The sequence below is a fragment of the Aristolochia californica genome, unplaced genomic scaffold (genome assembly GCF_029961685.1).
Source record: "Aristolochia californica isolate CCGP_79_NKW_82.1479 unplaced genomic scaffold, dmAriCali1.0.hap1 SCAF_9, whole genome shotgun sequence".
In the NCBI taxonomy this organism is placed as follows: Eukaryota; Viridiplantae; Streptophyta; class Magnoliopsida; order Piperales; family Aristolochiaceae; genus Aristolochia; species Aristolochia californica.
In genome coordinates this window covers 37,358,190-37,373,380 of record NW_027182290.1, presented here as the reverse complement: position 1 = coordinate 37,373,380, position 15,191 = coordinate 37,358,190, and the positions used below count along the sequence as shown (strand labels likewise).

Genomic DNA, 15,191 nt, shown 5'->3' with positions numbered 1-15,191 from the left:
AGAAACAGATTTTGGGAGACCCATTTGAGATTTCCTCACAGATTCTTTCCAATGTAATGACGCAATGGATGAAAGCAGATGAGACGGAATCACTTCTTTAGTTTAAATGTATGCGTTGGGTCTTCTAGTGAATGGCGGCTTTCCCAAATGGGCTTAGATTGTGTTAGATATAAAATAGGGTTGGTAGGCCTGCATCACGTGATTCTCTCTCACCTCTCTGATCTGATGAACAGAAACATTATTAACAAAGAAAATAGGAAATTTTATTAAATTACCTATTTTTTTAACTAAAATAACCAACTTTCAAACTTAATATAAAAATACCCTACTACACGCAGCATTGACAGCTTGAGTGGTGCCCCATCATCTTACCACGTCAGCAACCAAAGGAATTAATGTCATGTCATTCCACATGTCACCACATTGACACATCATCAGACAAGTGTACGATGTGTCATCATGATACATCATCACATGCCATGTCAACACACAACATCAGTATACCTGTTTTCTCCTATTTTATTTTTATTATAGATTTAAGTTTTTTTTTAAATTTTAAAAACATTAATTTATGATTTTAAAAATCTAACACATTTCATTACTTTCTATATAATATAATAAAAAATATATTTTTTGTTTATTAACTGTTTTAAAAATTTTCTAATGTAATTAATACCTTACATTATTGATTTAAGATAATTTAATTTAATACAATATTTTGTGAAAACATAATTTAATTTTTCAAAATCTTATTTTTTGGTAAATATTTTATTACCTTCTTTTTTATAATACCAATATATTAAAGTTTTATATTAATTACTAAAAATCATATTCTAATCTATTTAACACATTCTGTTATCGATTTAATATTTTTTAAAACCTTAAAACTTTTGAAAAATATTATGTTAGTTTTTAAAAAATCTTATTTAGATACGTGTTTTATTACCTTCTATTTACTTTAATAAAATATAAATTTTTAAATTAATTAATTATTTGTTTTAAATTTTAAATTTTATTATTTTAAATGGAAGGTAATAAAACATGTACTCACAAATAAGATATTTGAAAACTAAAAAAAGTTTTTAAAATATTTTTAAATTAGAAAATATCTTAAATCGATAATGTAAGGTATTAATTACATTAGAAAAATATTTTTAAATAATTTTTAAACATGTTTTATATTTTTTATTATATTAAATAGAAGGTATTGAAATGTGTAAGACTTTTGAAACTATCAATTAATGTTTTTAAAACTTTTATAAAATTATAAAATAAATTAAATTAATAATGAAAAAAAATATGTATACTGATGTGGAGTGTTGATGTGGCATGTGATGACGTATCGCGGTGACATCTCATGCACAAGCCTGATGTCGTGTCAATGTGGTGACATGTCATGTGACATGGCTTGATGACATGGTTTCACACAAGCGGTCAAAGCTGGCGTGTAATCTTGGACTGTGCACATATGCAATTGACAGATCAATGTTGTGTATTTTTTATATTAATTTTTGAAATTGGTTATTTTAGTTAAAAATAGATAATTTAGTAAAATTCCCAAGAAAATATTAAACAAGGAGATTAGCTTGAAACAAGAAAAGGGTGGGGATGGAGATATTATAATCAGCCTTTCGTTTTTTTTTTTTAATAAAATTGGTTTTCTTAGTATTGGATAGGAGGTTGTATCTCCACTAAAATCCGCCGTCTGCCTTGCAATTCAGATCGTTCGATTTCCTTTTTGAGGAAACTAACATAAACTGTTATTGCGTGTACAGAGAGAGATGAGAGTCGTCTACCAATCAATCTACAACTTCAAAATGCGGGAAGAGAAGCGAACAAGAATCATCTTTCAAACGAGGACTGACATTGCAGAGACAAAAAATGAGAGAAATGAAATTAACAAGAGGCACCCATCTACTTAAATCGATAGGCGACGTAATTCTCTAATTTCTTTTTCGAGGTATTTGATACTTGAGCTACTGCCCATGGCTGGGGAAGACAAACCGGCACCAACGTTGCAAGTGGGATGGAGAATTGGAATCTAACAGAAGTCTTCGGAAGGTAGAATAAGGGAAGGATTATTAGGTGATCTTGAAAAAAACCAAGATGATGTTGCCCTCACTAATTATTAATATAGCAATCATTTATCTTAAACCCATGAACTGTCAATCTAATTAGAAGGATAAGATAACAGTCCGTGTGGATCAAACCTCCGAGCTGCGGGAACAGGAGGAAGAACTGGAAAAGAAGTCACAGTTCCTCTCTGTCACCTCTGTAGGTAAATCCGACAGTAACTATTCACATTTCAAATCACCTCATCTGTCAGTAGACCACATCTTAGAGAGGCTAGCCTTTTATTCCAACATGGAAAAACAAAAAGAATCTGCATCACTCTCTTTTAAACACTTTTCCCTGGTGATCAATTAATGCCCCGGTGTGGAAGCCCATTCCGTTTACTGTTCGTGGGGAGCAATGAAAGGATTCAAAATTACTTCTTCGTTCGCGAATTATTGCGAGCGAAACACGACCCAGACGTGGAATTTACAGGCGGGCTAGCTTGATAAATTCAGAATCAGCAGTCTGGTGCGCAACATTCCAAGAGGAAGAGGAAGAAATTTTCTTCTTGGTCTGGAAAAGTCTAGAGAGGACATAGGAGAACTGTCGCATGGGAAAGATCTCACGGACAGTGTCTGCCGTCGCGTCTGGTCGTTTGCATGGCCATGCTCTCTCCGTTGGGCTTCGCACAGACGAGAAGGGTGTAGTCTGCAGAGGACAGCGCGAGGCGGGGCCAAAGGAGAAATCACCGCAGCGGGTGAAACTTTGCATGGTGAGCGGCGTCAGAGTGATGCGATGTGCCGGTTTTTTGTCGAGACATGGACCGGTGTGACCTGACCGTACGATTTGGAAAGCTTTAAGCTTTCTTATGATTTTTTGCGGCGTCCAAACGGAGAAAGAGAAAGAGAGAGAGAGAGAGAGAGAGAGACGAGTATTGCATTTTTCAACGACAATCATTCAATGCCAGTCGGTCTCCTCCGACAGCTGCAGGTGCCCTCTTCCCCATGGTCACGTGCTCTTTTGTTTTTTTGTTTTACTCTCATAAGCAGTAAAAAGACTGAAATCCGAGTAAAACAAAAAACGAAAAGAGAGCCCCCAGCTGTTATCGCTTAGTCAAATTACCTTTTAGTCTTTTTACTCTGCTTCTAGATGGCATCTACAGAGGGTGATGCCCACCATAAATGCTTAAAATTTGTAAGCTGTTTTAATCGAATGGCTCTATAGTAAATAGGTTCACATATTTTTTTTTTAATCACTGGCTTTAAATCCCAACTGTTATAGCATCAAATTCGGTGAAGTAATCCCTTCTCTCTTCGTTCATTCTGGAGGGAGGTGGGTAGAGTTCATCAGCTCTTCCCCTCCCCTATCCTAATACTAAAATGACCAAGTAGTTCACATGAATCTATAGCTACTTTCTTACAGCAGTTTTCAACTGGTTTACACTGAGAAACTCATTCAATTCTCTTCCATCTTCAATACAAACTCCTCTTACTTACAAAGTCACCTTTCCCATTAACATTTTGGAAGGAAAAAAAAAAAAAAAAGGAAGAAAAAGCTGTATTGAATTTAAATGAAAATTTCCTATTTTTCATATGAAGATAATTCGAAACCAATATATATTGTGACCTAGAGAAAACTAATCATTCTAACCATCCCGGGTAAACTAAATACCAGTGAAACTGCGCCCTTACCATTGAGTCAAAAATGAGATTCATTTATATATTTAATAATGCCACAAAAACACCAATTCGAGGGACCAAAATGTTGTATAAATGCCCTTATAAAAGGGGTTACAACAACAACAAAAAAAATAAATAAAAAAAAATGGAAACAAGTAACAGGGTGTGTCGATGAACTTTAGGCAAAAAGGGGACAGCAACTAGTCGATGTAAATAACTTTGTCATGAACTTCAAGCAAAAATGCATTACCCATCTAACAATACCTCAGTACGAGTAGTTAGCAACATCTCATTTTAACTGTACCAGCTGCTCCCGTTCTACTGTTGGGCAACTATGATTCCTGCTCCAGAACAGAAGAAAACAGTTTTTTTCAGACAGAAACTGGAAGAAAAAATCATGTTAGGTGTTAGTAAAGATTTGTCACCACACGTAGTAAAGCTTCAAACTTCACCGGTCACTTCATTGGAAAGAACTTTTCTTGGTTTATGTGATATATAGTTCATTGATTATCCCAATAAGGTACAACTTTAGTGTGATTATGTTCATATTTAGATAGGATTCAGAAATAATAACCAAACCACTTCTTTGATGTGGTATTTTGAAAAGGCATAGGAATCAATACTCAACTAAAAGTTACTAAAAGCATCCTCTTTTTTCAACAAAACATGCACAACAAACAAATATCAAATAGCCACCTCATCTAATTAAACACAATAGATGAGCAAACAGATGAAGTTTCAGATATTAATTCTCTCTATCAAATGAAACTTACATTGCCGTGACAACGAAGAAATTTCCAAATTGTTAAGAGAGCTGACCTGAGAATCCTTACACATAATAAGCCACCCATCAACTTTTGACCCCAGCAGAGCAACATAGATACTTCAATAGATACTCGTTGGACGAACAGGTATCTGCTAGATCTTGATGCAATCTTGTAATAGCCTTCTGCAAAGATCTTAGAGCAGGAAGCATACTCCTTGAGTTCTGCTGAATAGTGTGACCATGAGCTCTACAGAGCTCCTGACACCAGCGGAGCATAAACTCCAAATGTGGACAGCTCTCTAACAGGTCTGCAAATGCCTCAATTGATCTCTGCAGATATTTGACAGGAATAGACAGGGCAACAGCAGGGATATCTGATGGTTTCACAGCAAGAATGCATTTCTTAACCAGAGAATCTTCATTTAGACGGAGGCTTAGCAGTAATGCCCTCTGTGGCTGATCCTCCATAAGTGCAGTATCTACACGCTGCACAACATCACAACTTCACGTGTTATCATATGTCTAACTATTTAGTCACTAGAATGAAGTGCAAAATAAATAGTAGAGAGGATATAAACAATGGCACCTCAGGAGTTATATCCACATCAAGATCTGTGGGATCAAAGATAAATGCATCATCAATGGAATACATCAAAACCCCCTCTGTTGTTGCAGCTGCCCAAGACCTCCCTGTTGGAGCAATCCTCAAGTGTTTTGTCCGAACAACAGGCCGCCCTTTGTTGAGCATTGACCCAGGTAAATCATACCCTAATTTCCCACGAGTTTGTCGATCAATGCCTTCCTCTATGTCACTTAGATCATCATCAATCAATTCCAAAGGGCCTGCATCGGTCATATTCTTCGAATTTAGAAGGTCCAAAACTCCATCTAAGGATTTGTTGTGTGATACTTGAAACCTACGTAACAGTACCTATCATGATATGGATTAATCACTTCATTACTAACATTAATAATAATATACATATATATAAGCTAAATAGTGAAATATAGAAATGGTGTTACTTAAATCTTGAGGACACAAATCAATGAAAAACGAACCTGCTCTGCAACTTCATACATACAGATGTACTTGCTATTCCCTCCTGCCAGAATGTAACTTCCATCAGCAGAGTAGCATATGGTCGTAAAACATTTGCCTGAACTTGAATTAGCAGCAGTTCTTCGATCAGTCATGAGACGCCCACCAGCAATGTCCCGCCGACCCTCAATGGTATACATTAACTGACCATCCATAGTATCCCAGAAATGAATCTGGCCATCCAATGTGCTGCAAGCCAATTGCTTTCCATCTGGATGATAAACCACTGTTAGCACATCATGTGTGTGGGGAAAAGTTTCAACAGCTCCTTTGCCTTCAAAAACATCCCACAGTCTAACTGTTCTGTCCCATGAGGAGGATGCCAAAATTGCCTGCATTAAACAAATGTTCTTCATATTACCTTGAGATGGCAAAAAGAAATTAAGGTGAAAAAAATGATATTTTACCAAAATGTAATTAGTGCCACTGACGATAACACCAAAAAAGTGATAGAATTTGGACAAAAAATAAGTAATGATTTAAAAAGGAAAAGAAAAGAGCTAATCATGGTGATCATCATCAGCAAAGCTTTGTCCCAACTATTTTGCAGCCGACAGAGATCTAATTCTTGAATATGACACTTGACTGCCTCCCACAGTAAATAATTGTAATATGCCTCTTCAACAGAACAGTTATCGAGTATAATGTAATCCACTCGATTATGTATCACAGCAATATCAATACACAATTTAAAATAATTCACTTATAAATGAACAAGCACAAACTTACATTAGTTGGAGAAAACATGAGCCCATGAACAGGTCCTTCATGGCCACTTAGAATATCTAGTAAACGACCAGTCTTCATTGACCAAACAAAAATCTGAACACATATTCAAGAAACACTATAAGTATCAACCTCAGTGCACATAATATAACTTCATGCAAAATGATGCGCATACCTCAAATGAATCCAGGGTTCCAGCACAAATTACTTCTCCACTTGGATCTGATGCCAATGAAACAAACTGCCTTGATGAAGGAGTAGTGAATGTCCTAAAGTTTCGATAGCGAAACAAGTCCCAGGCACGGACAGTCCCATCCAGTGATGCGCTAAGAAGACAATGGTTACCAGCCATAAAATGTAGTGCAGTGACTGCATTTGTGTGCTCTGAGAAAGTTACAAAACAAAAACCTGATGAAGCTGTCCACACCTATCTCAAGAAAAAAGAAGACAGCTATAAGCACAATTACAAAGGCAGATAAAATACGATTTCTTCAAAAGAGAAGACTTGGACATAGCACTGACTCTAGAAGAATTAAACTTATATCAAAGTAAATAAACCATAAGGCCAATGTAGATCATCAGAAAATGAAATTAAAATTCTTCAACAAGGAAAAAAATCATGTGAAATGACGTTTATAGAAAAAACCAAATACCTACAAGATAACAAAAAAGACAAAAATTACCATGAATTTGCCCTTCGCATGGAGTAGGAAGCCTTACCCCAAAGAGAAAAAAGATGACATAAAGATACAAGTGAGCCCTTACATAGGATTTTCAATCATTTTATATACATTTGAAGAAAAAAAACTGACAGTTTCTCCAATCCGTGCCTCCAGTTTTATGAATTTGACAACTTCATCAAATTTTAAAATTAAAAAATTTAAATCCTTACCAAGAACTTTAAAATAAAAAATCACCAAGGACATTTTTTCATACAGAGAGAGAAAGAGAAAGAGAGAGAGAATGAGTTGGTGATCAAAACAACTGCTCCGCATTCAACTTTCTCTCCCAGTTAAAAATTATATAGAAGGGACAAATTGGCCATAACAAATCATATAAGTTACACATCTGCATAAAAACACCACAATCAATTTTCTAATTTTTTTAGGAGGGACATTACCAGCTTTAAAACCACTACACTCCTAGAGCTCCAAAGCATAGCTAAACACACCCTGCTCCAACCCCTTTTTGAGAGTCTACCATTTACAAGGATTCACCCAACTTAATACAAACAAAAATCTCAAAATAAATGAACTGTCAGTTGATATGATGCAGTATAAGCATCTCATGCATTCACAAACTCAGTCATCTTTCCAACACTTTTTTTCTGAATGGAGTAGATTATACTGGACACAAACAGTTCAAGCTCATCTATTGCCACATGAAATCACGGAGCATTCAAATGCTTCCAGAATTTAAACAGTAAAACCCAGAATAGACATAAAAATTTTGGACAATATGAGCAACATATACCAAGTATACATGGAAATCAAAGTAGCAAATACTCCCTTCATACACAATCAATTCTAGCACAAACCTATGCAATAAACTGCTGCTTTTTTAATTTTTTTGTTTTTAGTTTTATTTTTTATTTTTTCAGTCAGAATGGCACTAAACTGTGCTTGCCTCACCGTATTAGTTGAAAAGCACTGAAACTTCGCTTAAAGTAATTCCAGAGGAAAGTATGACTCAGACCCATTGTAATTCTAGGTATATACAGAGAGTTGGCCAACATGTAAGATTGACAGTAGTCATCAATAACTGATTTGGATGACATGCATCTAACAAAAGGTAAGTGACTACAAGAACTATTTAACACCCTGTTTTAAAAAACCACAAGGACATCTTTGAGCCTCAGACTCATCTTTGAGGAAATTCAAGAGTTATTAACCCCTTTGATGTTTCTTGGCAGCATGTACACAGAAAAGCCAATTCCCTGTTGATCCTCTCGCCAAAGATGGCTTCTCCCATTCATCTCTTGTATCTGGGGTCTCCTTCCCTATTGCTTGATGGGTCCCCTCTTTGATTTGTACTGCTTTTAGCTAATTGATAAGATTTTACTATTTCAAAAAAATAAAAAATCAAACAAAATCAAACACAAAGGACAAAGACAGAGTTACTTATTATTATTCTTTTGCACCATTGTTAGTGACTGCAATTTAAGAACCCTCTGATGTTGTTACAACAGTTTCGATACAAAAATCTTTTCTAGTTGAACAAAACGATTTTTTTTTTAAATGTTAATGTTTAGAAGCCCAAGGACATTTTGGAGCATAGTTTTATTATCTCCAACCATGAATAGCAAGTTGTTAGGTTAAAAGGATAAATTAGGTCCACCAAGTCTACTATTAAGCGTATGTTAGGCCCTTATCCAACGTGAAAGTCTTTCAGTACAAATTTTGATGGAATGTAGAGAAATCCACAAATGCAAATTAGCAAGTTAACTGGGGTATGAACTTTCTCTTAGGCACTAATTGGATTATATCGTATTCACTGGCTAATAAAGATAGAACACAAAGCATTCAAGTGACTAAGAAAACAGTAACTCTATTTGTTTGTTGGGATGGTAAGAAAACCTAAAGATTCAGATTAGATTGTACTTGAAGTTCAGCTTTTAAAATTGTACAGACAACCTTCATAACTGCTTGAAAAATTGCAAAGAATAGTAATATATAGAGCTAAAGAATATTGCCTTAGACTAAGAGAACAACCAATTTTTACCTTGACCTTGTTATCATCTGCACCAGTGGCCAGAAGCTGTGAATCGGGAGAATATTCCAAACAGTTCACATCAAAATAGTGTCCCTGCTGTTTCAAGATGTAGCTCTCCGAATGCCATTCCCATACAAGCAACTGGCCAAGCTTTGCACAACCAAAAGTTAACCAGTTTCCCAACTGGTTAAAAGCTGCAGTGGTTATCCTCTCTCTGGAAATGGACAGCAAGTGAATGCAGACAAAGTCTGGCATCTGATAAAGCCCGAAAACACCATTAGAGAACCCCACAACCACCAAATCAAGACCTTGATGATAATCACACGCGGTCAATTTCGCTGGGGCTTGCATGAAAAAGTCTTTCCTTGATAATTCCCATTTCCCTCTATGCAAAGGAAATTCGTCCAATTTACTATCACTATCCTCCAGAATCTTCCTTTTCTTACTATTCCTCAAATCCACATCTCCCTTACTGTCCAATTCAGGATTCTGTTCAGGTGTGCCGGGAGAAGGCGGAGGAGAAATTTGCCCTTCAAAACGAGTACCACTACCATCAACATCTATCAAGTTCCAACTGAATATAGCTCCATCCCGTGAGATTGTATAAGCTTTATTGACCCTACCAGATTTCTTTTCAGTGCCAAAAAAAGCACCAACTATAACATCTCTGTGGCCTAGAAAAAGAAACGGTTTCTCATAATCTTTAAATTTTTTTAAAGAGAATAACCTCGCAGTGATATCTTTTGATCCGGCAAGCAAGTAGTTTGAGTCAGGCGCCCAATCCAACGTTGTGATAGTGCCATCACAATTGGCAAATGTTCGAACGAGATGGAAAGGAAAGAACTCCTTGCGGAAACCCGGTGACCGCCATATTTGGAGAAGCTTACCGATGGCAACAGCAATGTGGGCTCCATCTGGGCTGAATTTGAGGGTCGAAACAGAGGACTTGAAGGTCATACGGTGAAGGACGACGCGACGGCGGAGGTTAATAAAGAGAGATTGGGCATTTTCATCGACAGCGATGACGAAGTTCCCGTCAGGGGACACAGCGACACGGGAGATGTTGGAGTTGGCCTCACAGGGGAGAGTTTGGGTCTGGGACTTGATGAGATCGGTGACGGAGATGCGGTTGCCGACGGGAGAAATGAGGAAGATATTTTCCGATAGAACTATATTGCCCCCACGGTAGGGGGCGCCGAGTAGATTCTGAAAACGGTAGTTCATGCCTCCTGCCGCTTCAGCAGATGCTGCGAGAGGGTGGCAAGTCTTGAACAGTTCCTAAAACCCTAGTACCTTCTCAGCAGCTTTAAACCCTAGGTTGCTTCCCGCTGAGACGTCCTGCAGTTGCTTCACCTGTACCCTGTAAAGAACATCAAAGAGAAGTTAGTACACTGCATCCCTGGAAACTAGCAACCATCATCTTCTAATAACATAAAAATCATGAAGAAGAAACAAATCACATCCAACTGTATGACCATGTCATTGGAAGTAAGCTGCTTTATGAATCACTTGAACGAAACCTATTTTAACCCATCATCACAATTAAAGGAACTAAGTCCAAAACTCAAAATAAATGGGACCAAAATCATCACTGTGGCTGACCCGTTGATACAGTGTTAATAAATTCATAAACAATATCAATTTCAATTTTCACAGTTAGATCGAATCATAACAAAAATAACTCACAGATTCCGGACAAACCAGAGGTCATAATAAATTGAAGTTGTTCCAAATACAAACACCCTTTGATGATTGATCAGAGAAAAAATAAATAATTGAATACATAAAGGAAAGTAAATACCAAATAAATATATAAAAGCAGAAAAGCAAGTAACAGCAAGATTGTTTGAGAAGACATTCTAGCTGAGGTTCAACATTTGAAATTTAAAGAACCAGTTACAGAAGTTATATTTGTCAATGCAATATCAGTACCAATAGTCAACAGTTCATCATCGAGCTCCATTCTACTAATATATCAAATAGAACAAAACCAGTTATCAAAATCGATAGAAAATCTCAGCTACACAACAGATTTATACAAACCCATAAAAGTGCGAGCAACTGAAACGAACCGAATAGAAATTCACGTCTGCCCCAAAGGAGCAAAATTCCAAAAAAACCAAAACAAGTGAAAAACATCACATCCACCTCAAAACTTATACCAAACTTCGAAATCTCAAGAATCCCAAAACATCCAGCTACAGAAAATCAAAGACCTGATCGGATCAACACACCTAAGCTCAGAAACAGACCTGAAGCCAATCTTGAAATATTAGTTCTTCAAAATAAAGAATCTTCGAAATCAGTATGTTACGTCGGTGACGAAAAAAAAAAACAGAAGATAAAGAATAAAAGAACTTACCTCTATTCCGTCATTTCCGTCGGCAAGGATGAAGTTCGGAGCAAGAAATCAAAGAGGAAGAATATCAGAGAGGAAGAAATCGAAGAGGAAGAACAAAGAAGAAGACGAAATCGAATAAAAAACCAAAACTTACCTAAAGGAGCAAATTGGAGTCGTTTTCAGGTCACAAGGTTGAGGGTTTAGGGTTTAGGGTTTAGGGCATAGAGCCATTACATTCAAAATCATCATTATTGAATAATTTGCTCAAATTAACGAAATCAAATACAACATTAAATGGCATAGGAATCTATAAACTAAAATACAAAAAATTAATAACTGCGGATATCAATTCAATCAAGTTTCAATTAAACTTAGCAATAACTTTAATTTATCTGTAATTGACAGAAATTTCATTAATATAAAATAAAAAATTAAACAGTAAATCACACAAAAAAATCAATACAGTAATTAAATACCTAAATTAAAATCAGATAATTAAACTGTAATTAAATTAAATTAACAAAGGCCCTAAAAAATACCATGCTAAATCGGCTTCTGAAATTCGGGTTTGGAGGGAGAGTAGGGCTTCGGTTTTGAGAAGGGGGCGGCGAGAAGATGCAATGATAGGGTATTAAGAGAGAGGGCGCTGAGAGAAAATGATAGGCTTCGATTTGGAGAGAGGGGGTGGCGAGGAGATGAAATGATAGGCTTCGGTTCTGAGAAAGGGGGCGGCGAGAGGATGAACAGAGGGGAACGAAGAAGAAGAGTGAGAGACGTGGCTGGGTTCAGAGGGGGGCGTCGAGGGCGAGGACGGCGGCAGCAGGGGAGCAGTGGCGGAGCGGCGGCAATAGAAGAGCAGTGGCCGGAGCAGGCACTGCGAGAAGGCAAGAGGGCGAGAGTAGAGTCGAGAGATCGAACGGCGAGAGGGAGCGAAAAAATAACAAGGTCGACGAGGGCTTACGTGGCGTGTGATGACACGGCATGATGACATATCAGAAAACACAAATTAGGAGAGGTTACTCTCACAAATTAAGTGAAGTCAAAAATAAACTTAGGGGGGTTAGTCAACGTACTAAAATTTGATCTTCATCTTCATCTTATGCATCTACAGAATCTTCATCTTCGAAATGGGTGTTAGTGTGGACAAGTTCATGTTCGAAGATGGTGTTAGTGTAGACAAACTCATCTTCATCTTCATCTTCATCTTTGAAATTTAAAATCATTAATTTTATTAATTATAAAAATATGTTAATTAATATTATATTATACTATCCAAAATGATAACTTTAATTAAACTAGATGATTAAAATATATTTTTGAAACATTAGTTTTATTATGTTAAAATAATTATTCTAAAAACTTTCAAGGATCTTTTCACCCTCCACCAAAAAGAAAATGAAAAGGAGGAGAGGGGGCATGATTCCAATTTTTGTCAAAGGGAGATGGCAGGACTTTTGTTGGCAAAAATCAACAAAGGATTGAAAAGCATGAGGGGAGATAGATTGAAAGTTTTTCTCTCCTTATAATTTATTTTGATTATCTATGAACTAAAATGAATACACCCAAAAGTCAAGAAATTAGAATGACTGTGTATATGATAATGGTTTCTAAGTCCAGTTAACCTGCAACTAGGTGAAGGGGTCGGGGTAGAGAGAAAATTTTGATTTTAAGCCACAAACTATGTCTAACCTTTGCAGATATAATGTTATTCTTCTGTATCAGTCAACACCAATCTATTCTGTTCAAAAACTTGTATTGTCAATGACAAAATCTTGTGCTAAGTACATATAAAGAGAGATACTCATACGCATATATAAAAATATATATCAAGAACAAAACTACCCCTCCCAGTTAATAGTATCAATAGTTACCATTTTTCAATATATACAATGAGAGCGAACAAATGTTGCAAAATAAATTACAAAGGAGGTTTCTAATGGACTCCAAACTAAACCAGTACTGAATCGTTGAGAAATGAGTTTGCAAAATGAGATCACTGCCCAACAGATAAAACATTTGTATTGCGGATTATTTCCATTGTAGGAAGTATAATTGCAGCCACAAGATTTTGCTCAAGTCCACCTCCATCATTTATGATCAGCCTCAGACCCTCACTATTATGGTTGGTGTCTCAGCCAGCTCCTAAAAAATAGAGAAAATTCATAGTGGAAAGGGTTATTGTTTTCTTTTCTAACGAAACAAAAGTTTGTTAATAGGAAGAATTTGTAATGAGATATGCCAGATGACTGTGCAAACACCTCGACTGAAATAAGATCATTCTTAACATACCGCAAAGCAATTTTGCTTGGCACACAAATAGCTAGCAACGTTGAAGTTAATGATGACCTCTTACTCTCCAAATCAGCGAATGTAAAATGACAGGGGCTCCTCTGTCAACTCATTCAGAGGTCTGAGATGGTTGAGAAGTGTAGAGGCTTTTTAAACAGTTATTGGCAGTTTATAATCATCAGGCACTACTCAGTTTCGAAACAGTCACAAGCTTTAAAATAAAATTGGAGTACACTATTAGAATTTGCACTATTTTCTTCTTTTCATTGACCTTTCATACTCCAATAAGCCATAGTGACATTGTTTGTCCAGCATAATTCAAAAATTAAGCCCTCCAACAAGATGGAAGAAGTAGACGTCTCTAATTGTCTACAATAACATCATCCAAACTGCATTTACTTCCACTGTTGGTGTATGTGCCCCTCCCAACAAAAGCATTTTTCAACTTAAGTCGTGACTAAACATTAACCTCTCAACATTTAGACAACATGAAGTTGACAACCAACTAACCTCCCACAATAATGCACAAATAACCCCCAATTAGGCACTGAAAATAAATTTAAATCAAATAAAACACTAATTTAATAAAAAAAATTAGGGTTTAGGCATACGTTCTAAAATTTGGGGAAAACCGAAGCCAAATGGGGAAATTGATGCATAATCGAAGTAGAAATTAAGCAATCGATGCCCAAATGTCCAAAATAGAAGAAAATCGAAATGGAAATGGGGAAATCGAATGAAATTGAAAGGTATTTTCGGGGGAAAGGAAAATAGCCAGAGAGAGAAGGGAGTGGGAGGCCGAAAGGGAGAAGAGAGGGAGAAGACAGAGAATAAAGGGAGGTCGGGAGGGATAAGAGAGAGAGAAGCGATTCCGAGAGAAGAGAGGGAGTCACGGAGACGAGAGAGGGGGTGCGAGAGAGAGGGCGAGGCCGAGAGAAGACCGAGAAATGAGGCCGAAGACGAGAGGGAGCTGAGATGATAGCTGAAGACAAAAATCCAATCGATTATGGCAACAACGATGTCGGGGGTGCAGGGAGACGAGAGAGGGAGTGCGGGAGAGAGGAAGAAAAAACGAGAAATGACGACGCGCGAGGGGGGGGTGCGAGGAGAGAGGGGGAAAAAAGCCAGCATTGCACATCCTTCAACTCAAAGAAGATCAAACAAAGCCTTCTTCGAGATGATGGAAATTAAACTGTGGAGATGAAGGACTCCTTCATCCCCTGCATCGAGATGAAGCTTCATCTGTGCTCCACTAACGACTTCAAGTGTTGAAGGGCGTTATGCGGATGAAGAGCATCTTGTCTTTCAAGTTGACTAACCCCCTAGGAATTCAAGGAATTCAACGTCAACTTCAAGGTTGGTGTTAGTGCCCACAATAAAAAAAATGATGTAAATCAGAGAATTAGTAACTTTTTATAATATACTTAAATAGAATATATACTTAAACAGATAATTAACCAAAATAAATATGGTTACTACACTAATAAGTGATTTAATGTAATATTAAATATACTAATATACTAA

General features: G+C 36.7%; 1 protein-coding gene across 1 annotated transcript; it reads right to left on the bottom strand.

Annotated features, from left to right (window-relative positions):
• Window positions 1-3,760: 3,760 nt before the first annotated feature.
• LOC137941566 (periodic tryptophan protein 2) lies at window positions 3,761-12,281 on the bottom strand. Its single transcript, XM_068787032.1, has 8 exons — window positions 11,918-12,281; window positions 9,047-10,397; window positions 6,501-6,752; window positions 6,329-6,421; window positions 5,560-5,931; window positions 5,087-5,431; window positions 4,554-4,986; window positions 3,761-4,075 (listed from the first exon to the last, which is right to left on the bottom strand). The coding sequence occupies exons 2-7, from the start codon at window positions 10,259-10,261 to the stop codon at window positions 4,585-4,587; spliced, it is 2,679 nt and encodes an 892-aa protein (XP_068643133.1). The 5' UTR covers window positions 10,262-10,397; window positions 11,918-12,281; the 3' UTR covers window positions 3,761-4,075; window positions 4,554-4,584.
• Window positions 12,282-15,191: the final 2,910 nt, after the last annotated feature.